Source organism: Chiloscyllium punctatum, chromosome 35 (assembly GCF_047496795.1).
Source record: "Chiloscyllium punctatum isolate Juve2018m chromosome 35, sChiPun1.3, whole genome shotgun sequence".
Lineage (NCBI taxonomy): Eukaryota > Metazoa > Chordata > Chondrichthyes > Orectolobiformes > Hemiscylliidae > Chiloscyllium > Chiloscyllium punctatum.
The window spans coordinates 10,179,078-10,204,713 of NC_092773.1; the positions used below are offsets into that span (position 1 = coordinate 10,179,078).

General features: G+C 47.0%; 1 protein-coding gene and 1 pseudogene across 1 annotated transcript in view; one reads left to right on the plus strand and one right to left on the minus strand.

Moving 5' to 3' along the window:
* The window catches only part of LOC140459556 (R3H and coiled-coil domain-containing protein 1-like), a 37,888-nt gene extending 23,625 nt beyond the window's left edge, over positions 1-14,263 (minus strand). Inside the window, exons 1-3 of the mRNA XM_072553802.1 lie at positions 14,236-14,263; positions 10,174-10,200; positions 7,656-7,782 (exon numbers count right to left, since the gene is read on the minus strand). Of these exons, the coding sequence (XP_072409903.1) occupies positions 7,656-7,782; positions 10,174-10,200; positions 14,236-14,263 (182 nt within the window). The remainder of the gene's footprint in view (positions 1-7,655; positions 7,783-10,173; positions 10,201-14,235) is intronic.
* Positions 14,264-18,158: 3,895 nt separating this feature from the next.
* LOC140459636 (8-oxo-dGDP phosphatase NUDT18-like) lies at positions 18,159-25,095 on the plus strand (annotated as a pseudogene).
* Positions 25,096-25,636: the final 541 nt, after the last annotated feature.

Genomic DNA, 25,636 nt, shown 5'->3' on the forward strand with positions numbered 1-25,636 from the left:
AAGCACGAGTGAAACAGATGGGATTTTACAGCAACAGATCTTGGCCACAGTGGTTCCGATCCAATAGATCCACTTCATAAATCACATTGATCAAATGGAGAGCACCTTGCAACCTCATCGATCTGGAAGGCCAAGGGTAGCAGACACATGGGAAGACCATCCCCTGCAAGCTTCCCCTCTAAGCCACTCACCATCCTGAGTTGGAAATACTGTTCCTTCAGTGTTGTTGGGTCCCTCCAATCCCAAGGAATGCAAGACATAGAGAGGAGCCCCACCCTGATCAGCTTAAAAGGTTGGTAGAATCATACAATCCCATCAGTGTGCAAACAGGCCATTCAGCCCATCAAATCCACACCGACGCTCTGAGGAGGATCCAGTTTGGAGGATAGGGAAAAACTGTGGCTGTTTAAGAGCTGCTCATCGTTTTCAGGTATGTTTAGGTGTTGGAGGTAATCCCCTCGCATTCCAAGAGCAACAATGACTCTTTGAGAAGCTTTGGAACTCTGGATCAAAACAATGGCACTTTAAAAAGGAGGAAGAGCCACAATAGCAGAGACCACACGGTCAGAGAAAGAAACCAACACTGCTGTCTGACACAGCAAGGAATCTGCACAGCTACTGCCTTTGCTAATTGAGTTCAAGTATCTCTGGACATCGGAGCGTGACCAGGAAAAATGACCAAACAGTAAAATTCACAGCTAACCTTGGAAGAACCTGTATGGGAGAGCTCACAGCACAGGAACAGATCAGGGCATACTTTTTAAGCCTAACCTTACTGTAAATCTATAATAATGGGTAGAGTGATATCTTTTTTGATAGTATTTTTATCAGCATCTGTCTCTTGATTACATTTTAAAAACATAAAACATAAGGAATAAGTTAACCAGTAAGACGGTGCTATTTTCTGGGTCTGTAGATTGTGAAGGAGCAAAGATGGCCTTCAGTAGAGTGATATGCTCTTCCTGTCAGATGTGGGAAGAGTTTCCATATTACTGACAATTAAGTCAACACTAAGAGTGTTTGGTTGTGAATCATATCAGATCTCATGGATCAGTTGGAGCACTAGTTGGAGGCAATAAGGAATTTACTGGAGCAAGGGGGTACGATGGATGGCAGTTACAGGAAAGAAGAAAAGCCGCAGATCCAGTTAGGTAGGTGGGTTACCACCATGAAAGGCAGGAGGGGGTAGGCAGGTAGTAGTGCAGAAGTCTTCTGTGGCTATCCCCATCTCAAACTAGTATGCCGTTTTGGAAAATGTACTGGGTGATGGACTCTCTGGGGAATGTAACATGAACAGCCAAGTTTCTGTTATCGGGACTGGTTCTCATGTCATGAAGGGTATGTCAGGTTCTGAGCAATCGATTGTGACAGGGGATTCTCTCGTCAGGGGCACTGACAGACTTTTTTGTGGCCGATAGTGAGAAATCAGAATGATGCATGGTGCCAGGATCAAGGATGTCTCAGAGAGAGTGCAGAATGTTCTCAAAGGGGAAAGCGACCGGCAGGAGGTCATTGTACACATTGGGACCAATGACATAGGTAGGGAAAAGGATGAGATTCTGAAGGGAGAATATAGAAAGTTAGGCAGGAACTTTAAAAAGGAGGTCCTCGAGAATAGTAATATCTGGATTACTCCTGGTGCTATGAGCTAGTGAGGGCAGGAATAGGAAAATAGAGCAGATGAATGCATGGCTGAGGAGCTGGTGTATGGGAGAAGGATTCACATTTTTGGATCATTGGAATCTCTTTTGGGGTAGAAGTGACCTGTACAAGAAGGACGGATTGCACCTAAATTGGAAGGGGACTAATATACTGGCAGGGAGATTTGCGAGAGCTGCTCAGGAGGATTGAAACTAGTAGGGGGGGGGGGGGGGGGGGGGAGTGGTGAGACCCAGGGAGATAGTGAGGAAAGAGATCAATCGGAGATGGGTACAGTTGGGAAAAGAAGTGAGTCAAACAGTCAGGGCAGACAGGGACACAGCAAAGAATGAGGTAGGACTGATAAATTAAACTGCAGGTGAACTCAGGGCATGGTTAGGAACATGGGACAGGGATATCATAACAATTACAGAAACATGGCTCAGGGATGGACAGGACTGGCAGCTGAATGTTCCAGGATACAAATGTTACAGGAAAGGTAAAAAGGGAGGCAAGAGAGGAGGGGGAGTGGCATTTTTGATAAGGGATAGCATTACAGCTGTGCTGAGGGAGGGTATTCCCGGAAATACATCCAGGGAAGTTATTTGGGTGGAACTGAGAAATAAGAAAGGGATGATCACCTTATTGGGATTGTATTATAGACGCCCGAATAGTCAGAGGGAAATTGAGAAACAAACTTGTCTGGAGATCTCAGCTGTCTTCAAGAATAATAGGGTGGTTATGGTCGGGAATTTTAACTTTCCAAACATCAACTGGGACTTCCATAGTGTTAAAAGTTTAGATGGAGAGGAATTTCTTAAGTGTGTACAAGACAATTTTCTGATTCAGTATGTGGATGTACCTACTGGAGAAGCTGCAAAACTGACTTACTCTTCAGAAATAAGGCAGGGCAGGTGACTGAGGTGTCAGTGGGGGGCACTTTGGGGCTAGCGACCATAATTCTATTAGATTTAAAATAGTGATGGAAAAGTATAGACCAGATTTAAAAGTTGAAGTTCTAAATTGGAGAAAGGCCAATTTTGACGGTATGATTGGGGGCAAATGTTCACAGGTAAAGGGACGGCTGGAAAGTGGGAAGCTTTCAGAAATGAGGTAAGGAGAATCCAGAGAAAGTATATTCCTGCCAGGGTGAAAGGGAATGCTGGCTGGCAAAAGAAATTGAAGAGAAAAAGAAGGAAGTATATATCAGGTATAGACAGTAGAGATTGAGTGAATGCTTAGAGTATAAAGGCAGGAGGATTATACTTAAGAGGGAAATCAGGAGGGCAAAACGGGTACATGAGATAGTTTTAGTAAACAAGATGACAGAGAATCCCAAAGGATTTTATAAAGACAGGGCAACCCCCGTATCCACAGAATCGTTTTCCTTGGTTTACTGCAGCCAGAACATATTATAGGGAACATTCCAGAACCAGGGACTAGGAGGTTGCTGAGAATGGGTTTGCTCCTATCCCATTTTTGAACTTCTGCAGGAGGTTCTGGAACATATCCTCCCTGGGTACAGTGGGAGGTGGGGAGAACTACTGTACAGTAAGGACAAAAGGATAAGTAGGAAGGGAATAGGGCCCCGTAAAAACCAGCAAGGCAGCCGATATGTGAAACCACAGAAGATGCTAAACGGTTATTTTGCATCAGTGTTTACTGTGATATAGAATGTGGGGAAATAGATGGTGACATCTTGAAAAATGTCCATAGAATCTAAGACGGGGAGGTATATTTTTAAGGTGAGAGGAGTTGATTTAACAAAGATACAGGATTCTTGTGCACAGAATGTCTAGTAAAGAGGAAGAAGGAGGCTTACATAAGGTTGAGGAAACAAGGTTCAGACAGAGCAGTGGAGGGATACAGGATAGCCAGAAGGGACCTGAAGAAAGGGATTAGGAGAGCTAAGAGAGGGCATGAAAAATCCCTGGCGGATAGGATCAAGGATAACCCCAAGGCATTCTATGCGTATGTGAGAAACCTGAGAATGACGAGAACGAGGGTAGGTCCGATCAAGGACAGTGGTGGGAGACTGTGTATTGAGTCGGAAGAGATAGGAGAGGTCTTGAACAAGTACTTCTCTTCAGTATTTACGAACGAGAGGGACTGTATTGTTGAAGAGGAGAGTGTGAAACGGACTGATAAGCTAGAAGAGATATCTGTTAGGAAGGAAGATGTGTTGGACATTTTGAACAACTTGAGGATAGACAAGTCCCCCGGGCCTGACGGGATATATCCTAGGATTATGTGGGAAGCAAGAGAGGAAATTGCAGTACCGTTGGCAATGATCTTCTCGTCTTCACTGGCAACGGGGGTGGTACCAGGGGACTGGAGAGTAGCGAATGTTGTGCCCCTGTTCAAAAAAGGGAATAGGGATAACCCCGGGAATTACAGGCCAGTTAGTCTTACTTCTGTGGTAGGCAAAGTAATGGAAAGGGTACTGAGGGATAGGATTTACGAGTATCTGGAACGGCACTGCTTGATTAGGGACAGCCAGCACGGATTTGTGAAGGGTAGGTCTTGCCTTACAAGTCTTATTGAATTCTTCGAGGAGGTGACCAAGCATGTGGATGAGGGTAGAGCAGTGGATGTAGTGTACATGGATTTTAGTAAGGCATTTGATAAGGTTCCCCATGGTAGGCTTATGCGGAAAGTCAGGAGGCATGGGATAGAGGGAAATTTGGCCAATTGGATAGAAAACTGGCTAACCGGTCGAAGTCAGAGAGTGGTGGTAGATGGTAAATATTCAGCATGGAGTCCAGTTACAAGTGGAGTTCCGCAGGGATCAGTTCTGGGCCCTCTGCTGTTTGTAATTTTTATTAATGACTTAGATGAGGGAGTCGAAGGGTGGGTCAGTAAATTTGCAGATGATACAAAGATAGGTGGAGTTGTGGACAGTGAGGAGGGCTGTTGTCGGCTGCAGAGGGACTTAGATATGATGCAGAGCTGGGCTGAGGAGTGGCAGATGGAGTTCAACCCTGCCAAGTGTGAAGTTGTCCATTTTGGAAGAACAAATAAGAATGCGGAATACAGGGTTAATGGTAGGGTTCTTGGTCAGGTGGAGGAACAGAGGGATCTTGGGGTCTATGTACATAGATCTTTGAAGGTTGCCACTCAGGTGGATAGAGTTTGTAAGAAGGCCTATGGAGTATTATCGTTCATTAGCAGAGGGATTGAATTCAAGAGTCGTGAGGTGATGTTGCAGCTGTACAGGACTTTGGTTAGGCCACATTTGGAGTACTGTGTGCAGTTCTGGTCGCCTCACTTTAGGAAAGATGTGGAAGCTTTGGAGAGGGTGCAGAGAAGATTTACCAGGATGTTGCCTGGAATGGAGAGTAGGTCATACGAGGATAGGTTGAGAGTTCTCGGCCTTTTCTCGTTGGAACGGCGAAGGATGAGGGGTGACTTGATAGAGGTTTATAAGATGATCAGAGGAATAGATAGAGTAGACAGTCAGAAACTTTTTCCCCGGGTACAACAGAGTGTTACAAGGGGACATAAATTTAAGGTGAAGGGTGGAAGGTATAGGGGAGATGTCAGGGGTGGGTTCTTCACCCAGAGAGTGGTGGGGGCATGGAATGCGCTGCCCGTGGGAGTGGTAGAGTCAGATTCATTGGCGACCTTTAAGCGGCATTTGGATAGGTACATGGATGGGTGCTTAATCTAGGATAGAAGTTCGGCACAACATCGTGGGCCGAAGGGCCTGTTCTGTGCTGTATTGTTCTATGTTCTAGAGGGTGGTTCATGTGTGGAATGAACTGCCTAAGGAAAGGGTGGATGTGGGTAGAGTTACATTTAAAAGACATTTGGATACATTCATGAATAGCAAAGGTTTGGAGGGGCATGAGGCCAGCACAGGCAGGTGGGACCCATTTAGTTTGGGGATTAGGGTTGGCATGGACTAGTTGGACCGAAGGGTCTGTTTCCGTCCTGTATGACAGTATGATGTTTACAGAGGTGGTGGTCCTGAATGTCTTAAAATATCGAACAGTGGATATATCCCCCAGGACCTGATCAGGTGTATCCTAGGGCTCTGTGGGAAGCTAGAGAAGTGATTGCTGGGCCCCTCATCAATAGTCACAGGTGAGGTGCCGGAAGACTGGAGGTTGGCTAACATGGTGCTAGTGTTTGAGAAAGGTGGTGAGGACAAGCCAGAGAGCTATAGACCAGTGAGCCTGACCTTGGTGATGGGCAAGTTGTTGGAGGGAATCCTGAGGGACAGGATATACACGTATTTGGAAAGGCAAGGATTGATTAGGGATAGTCAGCATGGCTTTGTGCGTGGGAAATCATGTCTCACAAACTTGATTTGAGTTTTTTGAAGTAATAAACAGGATTGATGAGGACAGAGCAGTAGATGTGATCTATATGGACTTCATTAAGGCGTTCGACAAGGTTCCTCATGGGAGACTGGTGAGCAATGTTAGATCACATGTAATACAGGAGAACTAGCCATTTGGATACAGAACTGGCTCAAAGGTAGAAGACAGAGGGTGGTGGTAGAAGGTTGCTTTTCAGACTGGAGGCCTGTGACCAGTTGAGTGCCACAAGGATCAGTGCTGGGTCCTCTACTTTTCGTCATTTATATAAATGATTTGGATGTGAGCATAAGTGGTGTAGTTAGTAAGTTTGCAGATGACACCATAATTGGAGGTGTAGTGGACAGAAAAGAAGGTTACCTCAGATTACAACAGGATCTGGACCAGATGGGTCAATGGGCTGAGAAGTGGCAGATGGAGTTTAATTCAGATAAATGCGAGGTACTGCATTTTGGAAAGACAAATCAGGGCAGGACTTATACACTTAATGGTAAGGTCCTAGGGAGTGTTGCTGAACAAAGAGACCTTGGAGTGCAGGTTCATAGCTCCTTGAAGGTGGAGTTGCAGGTAGATAGTTGCAGGTAGTGAAGATGATGTTTGGTATGCTTTGCTTTATTGGTCAGAGTATTGAGTACAGGAGTTGGGAGGTCATGTTGTGGCTGCACAGGACAATGGTTAGGCCACTGTTGGAATATTGTGTGCAATTCTGGTCTCCCTGCTGTAGGAAAGATGTTGTGAAACTTGAAAGGGTTCAGAAAAGATTTACAAGGATGTTGCCACGGTTGGAGGATCTTAGTTATAGGGAAAAGTTGAATAGGCTGGGGCTGTTTTCCCTGGAGCAGAGGCTGAGGGGTGACCTTGTAGAGGTTTATAAAATCATGAGAGGCATGGATATGGTAAAGAGACAAAGTCTTTTCCCTGGGGTCGGGGAGTCCAGAACTAGAGGGCATAGGTTGAGGGTGAGAGGGGAAAGATATAAAAGAGACCTAAGGAGCAACTTCTTCACACAGAGGGTGGTGCGTGTAAGGAATGAGCTGCCAGAGGAAGTGGTGGAGGCTGGTACAATGATAACACTTAAAAGGCATTTGGATGGGTATATGAATAGGAAGGGATTGGAGGGATATGGGCCAAGTGCCGACAAATGGGGCTAGATTAGTTTAGGATATCTAAATGGATGAGTTGGACCGAAAGATCTGTTTCCGTGCTCTACATCTCTGACTTTGACAGCATCCCATCCAGACCTATCCCCCAGCCCGACCTTCTCCCTGTAACCCTGGATTTCATCCCTGAACACTATGGGCAGTTTAGCACGGCCAATTCACCTGACCTGCACATCTTTGAACTGTGGGAGAAAACCAGAACATCTGGAGAAAATCCATGCAGACACGGGGAGAATATACAAACTCCCACAGAGACAGTCACCCGAGAGTGGAATTGAACCCAGGCCCCTGGCACTGGGGAGGCAGCAGTGCTAACCACTGAGCCAACATGCTGGGTTGTGACATCTTGGCCTGAACATGCAGACAGGGCCTTGGGTTGACATCTTGTCTGAAAGATGCACATAACTCTCTCCATGCTTTCTTGTTGTGATCAAGCTCTGAAGCAGGTCCCATACCAAAAAACCTCGCGAATCCAGGGCAGGAGGTGCTGCCAACCGGAAAGCAACACGCCCATACTCCCAGTCCCCCTGCTTACTTGTTTGCATCGTCGGAAGTTTTTCTCAGGAAACTTTCCAGCTCCTGGGTGATTTTCTCCACAAATTCATCTTCCTCTTTGGAGAGATAGACACCATCCAAATGGAGCAAAGCCAGGATGAGACAGACTCACAAGGAACAGTCTAAAAAGGAAAAACAGAGAGACTTTACACAGCATCAACATGCAAAAGCACTGACCAGAAACGGTATAGCTAACTATGACCTGATCACTTCCACCGCACAACTGCACATCCTCACTGAAATAAGTCTGAACCCTTGTACAACAGTGTGCAACTTGCTAAATCTAACTCCACATGGCACACTGACTCACAGAGAAACCAGAGGGCCATTTAAACAATCAATCTGTTCACATTCATCACTTAAGGGAGGTTGTTCTGTGAGCGAGTATCTGAGCTCAGAGTTGTACAGAATGGAAATAGACCCTTCCATCTAACCAGTCCATGCTGACCATGTTCCCAAACTAAACCACTCCCACCTGCCTGCATTTGGCCTGTATCCTTCCAAAACCTTACCTTTTCATGGATTTTTCCAAATGTCTATGAAATGTTGGAACTGGACCTCCACTACTTCCTCTGGAAGGTCACTCCACATGTGAACTACTCTCTGTGCAGAGAAGTTCTCCCTCATGTCCATTATAAACCTTTCTCCTCTCACCTTAAAAATATGCCCCCTCGTTTTGAACTCCCCCCCCCCGCCCCCGCCCCCGCCCCCCCCCCCCCCATAACAGCCTAACCAGAACTGAACATATTACTCCAGAAGAGACCTCACCAACATAGTGTACAATCTCAATATAACGTCCCATCTCCTGTATTCAAAGGTCTGAGCAATGAAGGCAAGCTTGCTAAACGCCCTATTCACCATCCTGGCTACACAGTCACAGAGACACAGAGATGTACAGCATGGAAAAAGACCCTTCGGTCCAACTCATCCATCCTGATCAGATATCCATTTGCCAGCACCCAACCCATATCCCTCCAAACCCTTCCTATTCATATACCCATCCAAATGCCTTTTAAATGTTGTAATTGTACCAGCCTCCACCATTTCGTCTGGCAGCCCATTCCATACACGTACCACCCTCTGCGTGAAAAAGTTGCCCCTTAGGTCCCTTTTATCTCTTTCCCCTCTCACCCTAAACCTATGCCCTCTAGTTCTGGAATCCCCAACTCCAGGGAAAAGACTTTGTATATTTACCCTATCCATGCCCCTCATAATTTTGTAAACCTCTATAAGGTCACCCCTCAGCCTCCGACGCTCCAGGGAAAACAGCCCCAGCCTGTTCAGCCTCTCCCTGTAGTTCAGATCCTCCAACCCTGGTAACATCCTTATAAATCTTTTCTGAACCCTTTCAAGTTTCACAGCATCTTTCTGATAGGAAGGAGACCAGAATTACACACAATATTCCAAAAGTGGCCTAACCAACATCCTGTACAGTTGCAACATGACCTCCCAACTCCGATACTGACCGATGAAGGCAAGCATACTAAACCAGCCTTCTTCACCATCCTATCTACCTGCAACTCTACTTTCAAGGAGCTATGAACCTGCACTCCAAGGTCTCTTTGTTCAGCAACACTCCCCAGGACCTTTTCATTAAGTGTATAAGTCCTGCTAAGATTTGCTTTTCCAAAATGCAGCACCTCGCATTTATCTAAATTAAACACCATCTGCCACTCCTCAGCCCATTGGCCCATCTGATCAAGATCCTGTTGTAATCTGAGGTAACCTTCTTTGCTGTCCACTACACCTCCAATTTTGGTGTAATCTGCAAACTTACTAACTATACCTCTTATGTTCAACCTATGAGGCAAATTTCAATCAATTATGTACCACGCTGAATGATAGCACCTCTTCACTGTGGCATTATTTCTTCATCTTATTGGTTCATGTGCATCGTACCCAATGTCACAATGTTTATGTTTTACAAGAGGGAAATGTGTGCCAAGTGGATATGAACCAATATTCTATACCTGCCCAGCATCACTTCTCTGGTATTCAATTGAATAACTGCACAAGTGAGCCTCCAGCCACTATATATATATATATCTGCGTGTGTGTATTTTTGCAAGTTCTTATTAGAGCTGTACGAATTTCCTTCAGGGTGTCACTAGCAGGACAAACCTGCCTACCTGTTCTGAAGATGGGGCAGGGAGCTGTTCTCCTGAACCAATGCAGTCCATTGGGTTCAGATCCGTGACTGTTAGGAAGGTGGGAATTCCAAGATAGTGACCCAGCCCCATAGAAGCGGAGACCTCCCGAGGCTGGCAAACCCCGCGTTCAGCACAGACTGCAAACCCAGACACAGCAACGGTGGCCATGGGACGTGTTGCTGCAGAAAACAAAACCTGCACACGGACCCAACAAAGTGCAAAGGTCAGGGAAGCAAAACTCAAGAGAGGCAAGTCTTGACTGCTGCTGTGTACTCGAGCTGAAGAAGCCATCTCTTTCCAGGGAGAGAGAGGGAGGGAGATGTCAGCAGAGAGAGCAATCTAACTCACCAATCTCCTTCAGGCTTTCGGTTTCTTCTGCAAATAAAAACAGAAAAGAAAGGAAACCAACCCCAAGCACTCTCTCGATGTTACTTACCAACTGCTGAGTGACGGTGGGAATTGTCCAGGCGTGGGAAAGCCCTGTGTTTGACTGAAACGAGAGAGAGTTAAAATGAGCCAAACTGCAGCTTTGATACACTCAGCAGAATGGTTACATTTCAGGCCGCACGCATGCGCACACGGAGATGGGATGGAGCTGAGAATGAATTGCCTGTTGGGGAACTGATGTGTGCGCCCAGCGTGAAGCTTACTACCCTCCTCAGGCTAGTGCCTGGTTCCTCTCTCTCTCTCTCTCCCCGCTTCAGCACCACAACCCCCTCCCGCCACGGCCACTCTACCCGCTTGCAGCAAGTTCCTGTCCTGCAAACCACAAATGCTGGAGACCCCAGAGGCTCAGGCACCATCCGAACAGCGGGAGGAAGCTGAAGTTTCCAGTCTCTGCACCCCAACCCCAAACTCTGGCAGCATCCGAGGAGCAGGAGAATCGATGTTTCGGGCAAGGAAACGTTAGCCCCTCCACCCCCTCCCTATCCCTGTAACCGCCTACACCCCCTCCCTATCTCTGTAACCCCTCCAGCCCATCCACCCCCTCCCTATCCCTGTAACCGCCTACACCCCCTCCCTATCTCTGTAAACCCCTCCAGCCCATCCACCCCCTCCCTATCCCTGTAACCGCCTACACCCCCTCCCTATCTCTGTAAACCCCTCCAGCCCATCCACCCCCTCCCTATCCCTGTAACCACCTACACCCCCTCCCTATCTCTGTAAACCCCTCCAGCCCATCCACCCCCTCCCTATCCCTGTAACCCCCTCCAGCCCCGACACCTTCTCTCCATCTCTGTAACCCCCTCTCTATGCACCTCCATTCTGAGGAAGGGCCATAGGCTGTGAAACATGAACACTGCTTTCTCTCTCCACACATGCTGAGTTTCTGCAGCCCTTCCTGTTTTTGTTTTAGATTCCCACCAGCCCATGGGGAATGGTGTTTTATCTCACTGTCTACTAATTCCTGTGGGGATGGTCAGAGCTCTCCTGAACAACCACGGGCCTGTCTCAGGGTGAAACTCATCAGCCTGGTCAATCTTAATAAGGCAAAAACAAAAACAGAAATTGCTGGAAAAGCTCAGCAGGTCTGGCGGCATCTGGGGAGAGAAATCAAAGTTTGTGTTTCGGGGGAAGTGAACCCTTCCTCCTCCCGAAAGATAGGTGGAGACTGGCTCTTGATCAGCCCTGGGTCGCTCCTGGTAGGTACTGTCCAATCTCCTTCACATTTCCATAATTTCAGACTGTTCTCTGAACATTGCGGTACATGTTGTGGGTGTGTGGAATGCATTGCCAGCCGTGGGAGTAGAGTCCGATACGTTAGGGACATTTAAGCGACTCTTGGATAAGCACAGGGATGATAATACAATGAAGGGTAAGCAGGTTGATTTGATCTTAGACTAGGAGAAAAGGTCAGCACAACATCAAGGGCCGAAGGGCCTGTCCTGTACTGACCTATGTTCTTCAGGAGAACAGTGAGGAACGCTGATTATTTGCCACCGGTGGAAATTTGAAACAGACACTCTTGGTTTGTATTGAGTGTCAGAATGAGGGAAAGTTAGCAGCACCATGGAAGGAGTGACCCAGAGGAGGAGGGCAGTGAATTATACCAATCATTGGGAAGTGATATTTTATATTTCAGCTCCTTTCCTGCATCCCATACAGGTATCTGTTCAAACAGGGACAGCAGCATGGTGACTCAGGACTTAGCATTGCTGCCTGACAGTGCCAGGGACCTGCAGTTGGTTCAGCCTTGGGCTCCTCCTGGCTGGTTTGATGACAATGTTCCAATTGGTTTTGAGAGCATTGCATTGTGCTTGAGTGATGTTGTGTGCTACCTTGTGAGTGTAGCTGATGAATCTGATGTTAATGTATCTCCTGATGGTTTGAGCATACGTAGGATCACAGAGATGTATAGGTCCATGTCCCTCATTATAAAATCATGAGGGGCATGGACAGGATAAATAGACAAGGTCTGTTCCATGTGCTGGGGGATTCCTGAACTAGAGGGCATAGGTTTAGGGTGAGAGGGGAAAGATATAAAAGAGACCTAAGGGGCAACTTTTTCACACAGCGGGTGGTGTGTGTATGGAAAGAGCTGCCAGAGGATGTGGTGGAGGCTGGTACAATTACAGCATTTTAAAAGGCATCTTGATGGGTATATGAATAGGAAGTGTTGAGAGGGATATGGGAGTGGCAAGTGGGACAAGATTGATTCTGGATGTCTGTCCAGAAGTGTCAAGGCCAGTACTCTGTCTCTGTTCAATCAACCCAAGGAGGAAAATTGGGAACTCTGTTTCTCTCTCCCTGGATGTTGCGAGACTTATAGAATATCTCCAGCATTTTCTGTTTTTATTTCAGACTTAAACAGTGTTGTATTTCAATCAGAAGAAACAACGATTTGGTTTAATGTTCACACTGCTGCTGCTGCTTGTGGTGTTCCTGCAGGAAGAGCTGCTGTCACACTCTGACACACTCACGTGCCCTGTGCCACCTTCACACATCCACCAACCAGCTGTGATATCCGTCCTCCAACAGTGTGTGTGGGTCTGGCCTCGCTGCTGCTTCCCATCCTGCCCATGAAAGGAGCTCTGTAACTTTTCAGCTGGAGCCAGATGGCTGAAATAATGACATTTTCTCTGTAAATACAATCTTTTAGATTCATTTTGATCTATCAATTTCAAGTATTTCTACATTTATCCAATGATCTGTGATTGAAATTTTAACACATGTTTTTGCACTTATATTTCAAAGGCTTCTATTTTATCCATGAGGTCACTCTCAATCATTTTCATGAATTACATCTCTCTTTCTGAATAAACAGGGTCTGCAGATGGGATCTACATCCATTGTTCTCCCCTCTGGTCCTTTTAAAAATCATTTTAAAAGAGATAAACTAGACTGTAGTCAATGTGCCTAAATGAACAGTCAGCTCGAGCTTGGAGATGATAATGTAGCTCTGGTCGGATATAATTTGGGAAGTTACACTGACTGACTTGCCACTTCCAGTCTTCTCACTGGCCAGGCTGGCATCATTGGTCACCTGACATGTCCATCCTCATGATGTATTGCCCTCTTTCACCAGTGGGAAAGCTAACAAACTCTTCTGTGTGTGACTGGACAACTCTCATCTGTCTGGGCAAAAGAAATCTCTCATACCTCCGACACATTTGTGATTTACACACAAACATATTCAAAAGAAACAAAGCAGATGTATTTTTTTTTAAAATGCCCGTGCATTCTTTCATCCAAGTTGTTTAGAATTCATATGCATTGGCTTGTTCTGTTTAAACCAGCAAATGAACAAGAACGTGGGTTTAAACCTGAAGTGTAGGTCAAGGCCCCATTGTGCACGTCAGTGAGGCTCAGGAGATCTCAACTGGAATCTTCCCTCTTAAGGACTGTCCTCAAGCAAAACCATTCTGTTAACCCATCTATCTGCATTTTGTTGCTTTTTATCTGTATCAAAGCAAACTGGTCTTCTGCATTCCAACTCTTTCTGCTTTGACATTTTCATTATAAATTTTCTTTGTATCCTTATTGGTAAGAACATTGGGTTTTCATGAGCTCCATAGAAATAAAGGTTTGTGTTTACAATAGGCACTTTCCAGACCTCAAAACCAGTTTTATGAGGGTGTAATGGGTACTGTACCTTTTAAGAGAGTGGAAAAGCTCGCAAGGACTTAGAGAAGCACACAGAGTACTGGAAAATTTAAAATGTAACATTTGGTCGAACAGCTAGATTAGCTGGATTACAGAAACAAATTCAAATTCGGCCAATCAGTTTAAATTATGCCCCAAGATACCAAATTCCAATCAAGTTTCAATTTAGTATTTTGACAATATTAACACCAATGAAACAATCCAATGCTTTTGGGTATAAGACCGGGAAAAATTGAACAGTTGGGGGAGAACTGCCAAGCCATCAACATACACAGACCACCCGCAGAATAGCTGTCTTAAAGGTACCTTTGTCTATCAGCGACCTGTGAAACATAATCCCTTAGAAGAAAAGACAGAGGAAGGTACAAAGAAACAACTCAACAGCTGACTGGTTGAGGACAGTCCTTTAGAAGGAAGATGTCCAGTTGAGATCTCCTGAGCCTCACTGACGTGCACAATGGGGCCTTGACCTACACTTCAGTTTTAAACCCACATTCTTGTTCATTTGCTGGTTTAAACAGAACAAGCCAATGCATATGAATTCTGTTTATTTTTTTTTTCTTTTGCAGGGATTCCTGCTACATTTTTTTTAGCTCTTTGATTTTTTTTCCTTTTTTTCCTTTTTTTTAATCCCCACACTACCGCTAACTGAGTGACTCTATTTAATTTATAATTGTGTGCTCAGCACATGGAGAAAGTCACCCATCCCGAAATAGAACTAAAGGTGAGAAGGGCCTTCTTTAGCGTAGTTAGTCAATAAAATGGAAACAAAATGAAAAAGGACCAACCATTTTCATCCTCCGTACGAGTGGGTGACATTGGCTCTTGAGATTTGCCTTGAAATGTCAGTGAAATTTGAACACTCTTTTCACCCCCTGTCTCAACCCATTCACTCGAAACCCTTCAAAATTGGAACACTTCAATCAAATTGCCTCTTATCGTTCACTGCTCTGAGGAAAATTATCTCATTTCTTCATTCTCTCTGTGGAACTGAACTCCCTTCAATCTGTTACCATTCCAGCTTTTCTATTTATTAAATAAGCTCGCTGAGTCCTGGGGTTTGCTTTCTCCTGTTATCATAATTGTCCATTACCAGCCTGGGTCCAGTTTCTGTAAAAGGTTTGCACCATAGGGAGAGGTTGAATAGGCGAGGGCTATTTTCCCCAGAGTGTCAGAGGTTGAGGGGTGACCTTAGAGGAAGTTTATAGAATCATGAGGGGGATGTAAAAGGTCTTTTTCCCTGGGGAGGGGAGTCCAAAATCAGAAGATATAAGTCGAAGATGAGAGGGAAAAGATTTTAAAAGGGACCTAAGGGGAAACTTTTTCACTCAGAGGATGGTACATGTTTGGAATGAGCTGCCAGAGGAAGTGATGGAGGCTGGTACAATTACAACATTTAGGTAGATAACAAAAATGTAACTGAAGAAGCTGTACCGAGGTAACTTTGCATCTAAGATGGAGCTGTAAGTGGCAACTGATAAACTTTTCACTGTATTCATTTGCATACACGTGACAACTGTTATAACACTGGGTAAACCCCTCTGCTAATTTAAACCTGACACACAGATGCTCACCACGCGCCGTAATGTGTTAAATTTCGACAGGCAAAGAACTATCCCAGAGGTCACGATTTAAAGTAAAAATGAACTATTTTATTCTTTACGTCCAACAGAGAACATTAAACCATAACTATTTACAACTCCTTCTTCTTAAACCTATTTTTGCCTCCCACTCAACAATACTGGTCCAATTTTTAAAAAACGCAGAATAAAATTTACAAACAAAATAAAATCACATTTGAAAACCAGTTAGCTTTGTTGATTCTCCTTTGTAGATTTTCCTTTGGAGACTATTCTCTGGGTCGGTGTTCTGCTGCACAAATTTCTTATGGACAGGTACCTTTCAGAGAGCTCTTCGGCTAATAGTCGATACTTGTTGGTGTTCTTGGCAGCTCTCCCCCTAACTGTTCAAAATGTCCGGGTTTATACCCCAAAAAAATTGGGTTATTTCATTGCTTTCATGTCACCAATTCAAATTTGATTAGAGTTTCCTACCCTTGGTTTCCTGCGGGTGCTCTGGTTTCCTCCCACAGTGCAAAGATGTGCAGGTTAGGTCAATTGGCCGTGCTAAGTTGTCCTTACTGTTGAGGGATGTGTAGGTTAGGTGTATTAGTCAGGAGAAATGTTGAGTAACAGGGTTAGGGGAATGGGTCTGGGTGGGTTACTCTTCGAAGGGTCGGTGTGGACTTGTTGGGTCGAAGGGCCTGTTTCCACATTGTGGGCATTCTAGAATTCGACAATTTAAACTGATTGGCCAGGTTCGAATTTGTTGTGTACCACAGCAACTGAGCTGCACCTTTGGGTTCGCAGTCAAATATTACACTTTAGATTCTTTCAACCCACTCTATTTCAGCTTTCAGTCTCTCTAACAGGTACATTACACACCCCTACCTTTGTAACACAATAAAGCTAATTCAATTCATTTCAATTCAATAAATAGGAAGGGTGGAGAGGGATATGGGTCAAATGCTGGCATATGGGACTAGAGTAGGTGAGAATATCTGGTGGCCATGGGCAAGTTGGATCGAAGGATCTGCCTCTGTGCTGTACATCTCTACGATTCCCATATCTTTTGCCCAACCTCACAAACACAATGCTTTATAATCCCATGGTCTGCTATTACACATTGGAGAAAGTGTCAAAGTCAAGGGTGTGATGCTGGAAAAGCACTGCCAGGTCAGGCAGCATCCTGCCAATCAGCATGCAGCAATTAGCCCCGCCCACCGACACCAGGCCCCGCCCCATCGACTTTGGACACGCCCCTGTCCCAAGATCCATGGTCTTGGCCGTGGTCCCGCCCCGCGGGAGTGACGGGCAGCCGGCCGGACCAATCAACGAGCGACGGCGGAATGGTCACGCGGACGGGGTGACGTCACGAACGAGGAGACGGTTGTGGGAAGGGGCGGGGCCGGGAGCCCCCGCGGCGTCGTCAAGGCGACGCGGCCTAGTCGGGCTGGCGCTGGCCGGGATGGTCAGTCAGGGGGAGGAGAGCGGGGTGCAGCAGGGACACTGGATTATAACCTGTGGAGGGTTTCCCGGGGAGGGTCTGTGCTGGTCCTGGTCCTGGTCCTGTCACTGCGCTCAGACCCATCACCATCAGGAAGATAGGGGCAGGCGGAGGCCGTTCAGCCCATCGAGTTCCAGAGCTGATCACCCTCCACTCCCAGCCTTTGCTCTGGATCCACTTTCCAGATCATAAATCTATCTCTCTATCTCTCAGCCTTCTGTATAGCAGTAGTCAGCCCTCTGCAGGGAGCAATCCCACTGGTTCACCACCCTCTGACAGAAAGAAATTCCTCCTCATGGATACTAGATTAGATGAGGTTAGATTCCCTACAGTGTGGAGACAGGCCCTTCGGCCCAACAAGTCCACACCGACCCTCCGAAGAGAAACCCACCCAGACCCATTCCCCTCCATTTACCCCGTCACCTAACACTATGAGCAGTTCAGCGTGGCCAATTCACCCTGACCTGAACATCTTTGGACTGTGGGAGGAAACCCACGCAGACACGGGGAGAATGTACAAACTCCACACAGACAGTCGCCCAAGGCTGGGATCAAACCCGGGTCCCTGGCGCTGTGAGGCAGCAGTGGTAACCACTGAGACACCGGGCCGCCTCATATCTTGAATGTGTGACCCCCCCATTCACCCCTCCATCCATTTGCTCTGAGGTGACGGCTCTCTGGTCTAAGACTCTTCCACCAGGGGAAGGGGCGTCCGTTGGAATTCGCCTCATCCGACCTCCATGTGACTGCAGACTGACAGCCATGTGCTTGACCCAGAACGCCTGGAGAAAGCAACAACAGAGGAGTTATGGAGTATAGAGTGTTGAAACAGACCAGCCTGTCCATGCCAGCCAGACGTCCCAATCTGATCTAGTCCCACTTGCCAGCACTTGGCCCATACCCTTTGAAGTGGAGAGTGTGGCGCTGGAAAAGCATAGCAGGCCAGGCAACATCCGAGGAGCAGGAGAATGGATGTATCGGGGCAAAAGCCCTTTATCAGGAATGAGGCTGGAAGCCTCACGGATGGAGAGATAAATGTGAGGGGGTTGGGGTTTGGGCTGGGGGGAAGGTAGCTGAGAGTGCAAGAGATGAATGGAGATTGGGGTAATGGTGATAGGTCGGAGGGGAGGGTGGAACGGATAGGTGGAAAGGAAGACGGACAGGTCCTGAGTGCGGTGCTGAGATGGAAGGTTGGAACTGGGATAAGCTGGAGGGAGGGGAAATGAGGAAACTGGTGAAGTCCACATTGATGCCATGGGGGTTGGAGGGTCCCGAGGTGGAAGATAAGGCGTTCTTCATCTGGGCGTCAGGTGGTTAGGGTTTGGCAATGGAGGAGTCCCAGGACCTGCGGAGTGGGGGGTGGGGTTGTGGGGGTGGGGTTGAAGTGTTCGGCCACAGGACAGTGGGGTTGGGAGGTGCAGGTGTCCCAGAGATGTTCCCTAATGCCCATATCCCTTGAAACCCTTCCTGTTCATTTACCCATTCAGATGCCTTTTAAATATTGTCATTGTACCAACCTCCACCACATCCTCTGGCAGTTAGTTCCACGCATGCTTCACCATCTTCATGAAAAATGTTCTCCTTTTGGTCCCTTTTAACTTTTTCCCCTCTCATCTTAAACCTATTTCCTCTAGTTTTGGACTCCCATACCCTGCGGAAAAGACCTTGGCAATTTACCCTATCTGTGCCCCTCATGATTTTATAAACCCCTATAAAGTCAGCCCTCAGCCTCCGACATTCCAGGGAAAATAGCCTCAGCCTATTCAGCCTCTTCCTAAAGCTCAAATGTCGAAGGCGGGCAACATCCTTGTAAATTTTTCCTGTTCAGCCACATCTTTCCTATATCAGGGAGACCAACATTGAACACAGTACGCTACAAGTGGCTGAAGCAATGTCCTGTACAGCTGCAACATGACATCCCAAGTTGTATACTTAATGTACTGACCAATGAAGGCAAGTCTGCCAAATGCCTTCTTCACCATCCTGCCTACCTGTGACTCCACTTTCAACAAAGTATGAACCTACACCCCTTGGTTTCTTTGTTTGGCAACACTCCCAGAGCCCTGCCATGCCTTGATTTGCCTTACCAAAATGTAATACCTCATATTTATGGAAATTAAACTCCATCATTCACTCCTTGGCCCATTGGCCTCCATGTCCCTTGAGTAGATGCCTATGTATTACTCATTCTATGTATTATTCCTTCTGCACGATAACACTTCTGTGATATCCTGTGTGGTATTGCTTGAAGTGGTGGTGACAGTTTCCCTGCTACGCCTCAAACTTGATGCGAGACTCAGTCAGGGTCTCTCTGTGTTAATGTCTCTTCAGGATGACAGTGCATCTGACAGTGTCATGTTTCAACTGAAGGTCTCAGTTCGACCTTGGTGTGATGGAATTGTTTGACCTGCTGGCAGTTGCTGGGCTGGGCCATTGCAGGTTTGGCTTTAGCATTGACACTGGTCTCAAGAGCCTTTGAGCAGTTAGCAATGAAGCAGGAGAGTCTCTCTGGCACTTGGTCTGTGAGTGTCACTCAGTGGTTTGGGCCAATTAAGCTGCTGATTGTTTACTGGGTATGTGATACCTCTTCTTCTGAATTCTCTCCTCTTAAAGACACTAACTGTTATGGGACAGCCATTGGCAGCAGTAGTCCTAGTGGATCCTTCACTTTGCTGTGTCGGATTGTCTCAGCATGCCACGCTGATGCCCTGATTGAGATCAGGTAATCTGGTTCCCTCTGACTCTGTCTGGCTTTGTGGAGGCTCAGTGGGGGATGAGGGTGGTTCTGGATGTGACAGGCTCGTGTTTTTAACAGGCCTTTTCTGTCTTTCCATTCCAATTAGTTTGCTAAAGCTCACAGCACGACTGTTCGTATGTTTTCAGGCGGTGAGCTGCTGCTTCTCGAGGGTGACTTTATTGAAGAATGCCCCTTTTCCTCCCAGAAACGTGGACTCACTTGAAGATCAGCTGGAGCTGCTTCTGAAGGGAGAGGGCATTGGGGTGCAGGGCTACATCTCTCCCCTGGAAGAAGTGGGGCCACTAACTGTGCAGAAGACAGTCTGCTACATCCTCGCTGCAGTCATACTGAATGAGCAGGTAAGAGGAGAGTTCCTCACTGACCTGCAGCCCTGTTAGCATTGGGCCTGACAGGAACACAGTCCTGATCTGTATGTGCCATGGTATCCCACTGCTGGCACTGTGGCTGCTCTCCTTGAAACTTCGACACAGTGTGCCTGGACCTGTGTGCACAGGGCACAATGTCAGTATTTGTCAGCAACACAAGAAGTATTGTGAACTGACAGGAGGACAGTAATACACTTGGAGAGGTTGGAGAAATGGGCAGACTGGTGGCAGATACAGATGAATGCAGAGAAGTGTGAGGTGGTCCTGCTGCCTTTCACTCTTCCAAATGAAAAGCTCCACTTGTAAATGGGTGATACTGGAGGAGGGGGGAGAGAACGTTGACAGGGCACATTGAGAAGGCGGTGACTGAGGCAGACAGGACCTTGCAAAGAGGGACATTGGGTACAAAACACACAGTATCAAACCAAAACACTGTGGATGCTGAAAGTCTGAAATAAAAACAGAAAAAGACTGGAAAAACCAAGCAGCTCAGGCAGCATCTGTGGAGAGACAAACAGAGATAATGTTTTTAAGTCCAGTGTGTCTTGTTCAGAACTTAGTGATCCTTTCAAAAAAAAGCCATACTTGTTTGGCTGAGTGGTTAACACTGTTGCCTCACAGCAGCAGGGACCTGGGTTCGATTCCTACCTTGGGCGAGTGTCTATGTGGAGTCTGCACATTCTCCCTGTATCTGCGTGGGTTTCCTTCGGGTGCTCCAGTTTCCTCCCACACTCCAAAGATGTGCAGGTTAGGTGAATTGACAATGCTAGATTGTCCATCGTATTCAAGAATGTGAAGGTTAGAGGCATTAGTCAGGGGTAAATGTAGCGTGATAGGGTAAGGGAGTGGGTCTGGGTGAGTTACTCTTCAGAGGGTCAGTGTAGACTTGTTGGGCCGAAGGGCCTGTTTCCGTACTGTAGGGATTCTATGAATTGTTCTCAACTGGAGTATCTACTATTTTGGACAGAATGCTTCCAGACTGGCTGGGAGGGAATTCCGTTCTGCTGGATAGAGTGGATTGTTCTCCCTGGAGAAGAGAAGGCTGAGTGATGACCCCCACCCCCACCCCACACACTGTGCCCACTGAAGCTTGTGTCTCTCCTACAGCTTTGCAGACTGTGTGAGTGAGAGTTGGTGAATATGCAAGAGGTGAAGCCGGAATGCTACAGCAAGTGGTATCTACCAGCAGGAAGGATGGTACAAAATGAACCCATTGTCCGGGCCATTGAGAGAGAGGTCCCAGAGGAAACCGGCCTGGATTGGGACCTGTAAACCCTGTTGAGTGTGGAGGAGAGGGCTCCCCACTGGGCCCACATTGTCTTCATGGTCAGAGTCACAGGTTTGCATTTCTCCGTTAGTGCCAAGGGATTGGGAAGGCTGGGGCTGGCTGATACTGAGTGCAAGTCACTGTCAGGTTATTAATGTGACGAGGTGGCAGACTGGGTGGATGAGGTTCAGTGAGTGTGAGCTGCTGCATTTTGATCAGAAAGATACTGAAATAGGGACATACAATTCAAAAGTTGCTCCAGGAGCAGAGGGACCTGGATGTGTATGTGCACAGATCACTGAAGGTGGTAGGAGAGGTGAAGACAGCAGTGAATAAAACACACAGTGTCCTCAGCTTTATTAATAGGGGCATAGAGTACAAAGTGATGTGGAACATGTACAAGACCCTTACTCAACACCAGCTGAGGTCATGTGTCCAGTTCTGTTCAGAAAGATGTGAACACTTTGGAGGGAGAGGACAGAAGAGATTAACAAGGCCAGTTCCAGGGATGAGAAACTTCAGTTGTGAGGATGGGTTGATGAAGGTGGGTCAGTTCGCCCTGGAGGGAAGATGGCTGAGAGGGAGATCTGATCAAGGTTTCCAACATCATGGGTGGGCTGGAGATAGAGAGGGAGGGGTTGTTCCTGTTTGGAAACGAAGCAGGAATAAGCAGTGCAAAGGGTGATGGGAGGGAATTGTTTTCACCCAGAGAGTGGTTCGGGTGTAGAATACACTGCCTGGAAATATGCAGAAGGCAGGGTCAATTGGGGCATTGCAGGGTTATTGTGATAGAAATACTGAGCAGGGATATGGAGAAAAGGTACAAGATTGACATGAGATAGTATAGACACAATGGGCCAAATGGCCTTCTCCTATGCCACATGCATTCTGTGATTCTGAGCAGTGCTGAGGTGGGGTTGGGGCTTTGAGCGTCAAACAGTATAGCACAGGAACAAGCCCTTCGGCCCGTGATGTGCCAAATTAAACTGATCCCTTCTACCTGCCCTTGGCCCATATCCCTCCATCTCTTGCCTGTTCATGTGCCTATCCGAAAGTCTCTTAAATGCACCTGCCAGTCTGCACTCCCACCCCTGGCAGCACGTTCCCCACTCCTACCATACTCTGTGTAACAAACTCACCCCCTCACATCTCCTTTGAACACTTCCCCCCCCCCCCCCCCCCCTCACCTTACATGCATGCCCCTCTCTGATTGGACATTTCAACTCTCGGAAAATGATTCTGACCCCCCTGTCAATGCATCTCATAACTTTATGGACTTCTATCAAGTCTCCCCTCGGCCTCCACCACTTCAGAGAAAACAACCTGAGTTTTTCTAGCCTTTCCTTCTAGCTCCAACCCTCTAATCCAGGCAGCATCCTGGTCAACCTCTTCTGCACTCTTTCCAAAGCTTCCACATCCTTCCTGTAATGTGGTGACCAGCCTTATAAAGCAGCAGGATGTAGTCATGTGCTCTTATACTCAGTTCCCTGACCAATCAAGGCAAGCAAGCCATACTCCTCCTTTACCACCCTGTCTACTTCCATGGGCACTTTCATGGAGTTATGTACTTATTAGAATCCCTACCGTGTGGTAACAGGCCCTTCAGCCCAACAAGTCCACACCGACCCTCTGAAGAGTAACCCACCCAAACCCACTCCCATCCCCTATATTTGCCCTTGAGCTACACATCCCTGAATACTATGGACAATGTAGCATCGCCAGTTCACCGAACCTGCACATCTTTGGATTGTGGAAGGAAACCGGAGCACCCAGAAGAAACCCACGCGGACACGGGGAGAATGTGCAAACTCCCACACAGACAGTCGTCCAAGGTTGGGATTGAACCTGGGTCCCTGACGTTGTGGGGCAGCAGTACTAACCACTGAGCTACTATGCCACATAACTTGAACCCCAAGATCCCTGTGTACGTTAGTGCTATTCAGAGTCCTGCTCTTAACTGTATATATTGCCTTAACATTTGGACAAATTAAACTCCATTTGCCATTTCTCTCCTCATGTCTGCAACTGATCTGTATCCTGCTACACTATCCCCAACTTCACCGATCTTTGTGTCGTCTGCAAACTTACGAACCCACCCATCGATCTTTTCATCCAAGTCATTTATGTTTCACAAACAGCAGATGTCCCAGTTTCAATCCCTGCTGAACATCATGAGTCACGGATCTCCAGCCTGAAAAACAACCTTTCACCACGACCTTCTCTGGGCAAACCAGCTCTGAATCCATGTGGCCACAACACCGTGGATCCCATGCCTCTTAATCTTCACAATGAGCTTACCATGAAGGACCTTGTTGAAAGTCTTAACAAAACCCATTTAAACAACATCACCTTTGTCACCTCTTCAAAAAATCCAATCAAGTGAGTGAGACCTGACCTGGCCTGCACAAAGCCATGCTGACTGTCCCTAATGAAGCCATCCTTTTCCAAATGTACAGACGTCCTATCCCTAAGAATTCTTCCCAATGGTTTCCCAATGACCGATGTGAGAATCACCGGTCTCTCGTTTCCTGGATTATCCCTAGTTCCCTCCTTGAACAGAGGGACAACATCAGTTACTCACCAGTCGTCCGGGACCTCTCCAGTGACTAGTGAGGACTCAAAGACTTTGATGAAGGCCCCAGTGATCTCCTATCTTGCCTGTCTCAGTCACCTGGGGGAGATACCATTGGGCCCTGGGGACTTTCCATTTTTATGTTCTTCAAGAGACCCGACATCACTGCTGTCGAGATCTCAAAATGCTGTAGGATATTAGGATGCTCCACGCTGATCTCACTAACTTCCATATCCTTTGAGGTGACTACTGAAGCAAAGTATTTATTTTGGGTCACACGCACATCATCTGCCTCCAAGCACAAGTTCCCTCCTTTATCCTTGAGTGGTCCCACCTTTACCCGCACTGTCCTCTTGTTTTTAATGTCTGTACAAAATGCCTTGGCTTTTGTGCCTTAGCTTATTGACTTGAAACGGAGACAGTTTTCATCATTCAGCTTACTTTGGAGATAAGCATCATTCACAATGAGAATTTTTAGCTGTTAAACGGGGTGGGGTGCAATTGTCGTGTCTGAGTGTGAAATTACTGACGCGATTGTGTTTGCAGGAGGAACTCTGAAGAGCATGCCAGAGAGCGATGTCAAATCCTTGCAGGTGAAGTGGTGGGATAGAGTGTCGCCCTATCCCCTCTGAGCCAGGGACACCTTAAATCTCATCTCCATTGCTGTGAAGTACAAGGAGAAGTGACTGTGCCCATTGAGATGTCCTGCTCGCTTGTCTGTCACAGGGTCTTGGTGGCCTTTCTCAACAACAGCAACAACTTCTGGCAGCTGGCCAACAACCAGGAGTGGCCTTACTTCACCGTGACGGCTTGCGGCTTGTCCTCTGCCGAGCTCTCGTGCAGCGTCAATGTGGAGCAGGGAATGTCTGAAGGAATCGCAGCTCAGGCTGAAAACACACAGCATTCTGAGTTTGCAGCACACTGGTGCGGTCTCTGGGAAGACCAACAGGGTCTGCTTCAATGTCCTGGTCACCATCGCCCCACTGGAAGGCACATACAGCCAGTTCCCTCTCGACATCAGCAGTGTGACATATGCCTGGCACCGAGTCCACAATGACCATTTAAAACTTCAGTTGCTGGAGAGGTTCTCCTTCTGTTTTGTTGTGCCATTCTTGAATTAAAATCTGGTGGGAAATGACGGAGGAGCAACCACTTTCATTGTGTCGATAGACTTTCATCAAGCAACTGGATACTCCGAACAGGAATATTGATACCGGGGTGGTGTCATTCCCTTGACCGAAAACACCGAGACGAGAGCACAAAATGCAGCCCAAGTGTTGGTTGCAGGGATGTCAGCATCGTCTTTCGATTGGCCGCAACACAAGGCCACACACTCTTTAACCAAATCGACTTGAATGGATGCATTGGCTGGCTCATAACTCCATCTGAGGGCAGGCAAAAGCTTGCCAGAGCAAATGAGTGAATGTGTGTGTGTGTGAGGGGAGTGAGTGAACAGGTCCTGGCTGAACAGATGCGACGCCAACGTGGAGTTTGAATGTACTGATGCAGTGTGTGGTTTGTTGTGGACAGACTTGAGAAATTTGTGTCAGGTCTCTCCCTCTCTTCACGACCTGACCAGAAGCAGATTGTTCTTTCATTTCCTCTTTATTTTTTAGTCAAAGATACAAACACCAGATCAATTTGTCCCCTCCCTGTATTAATGGACCCCTGCCTTCACA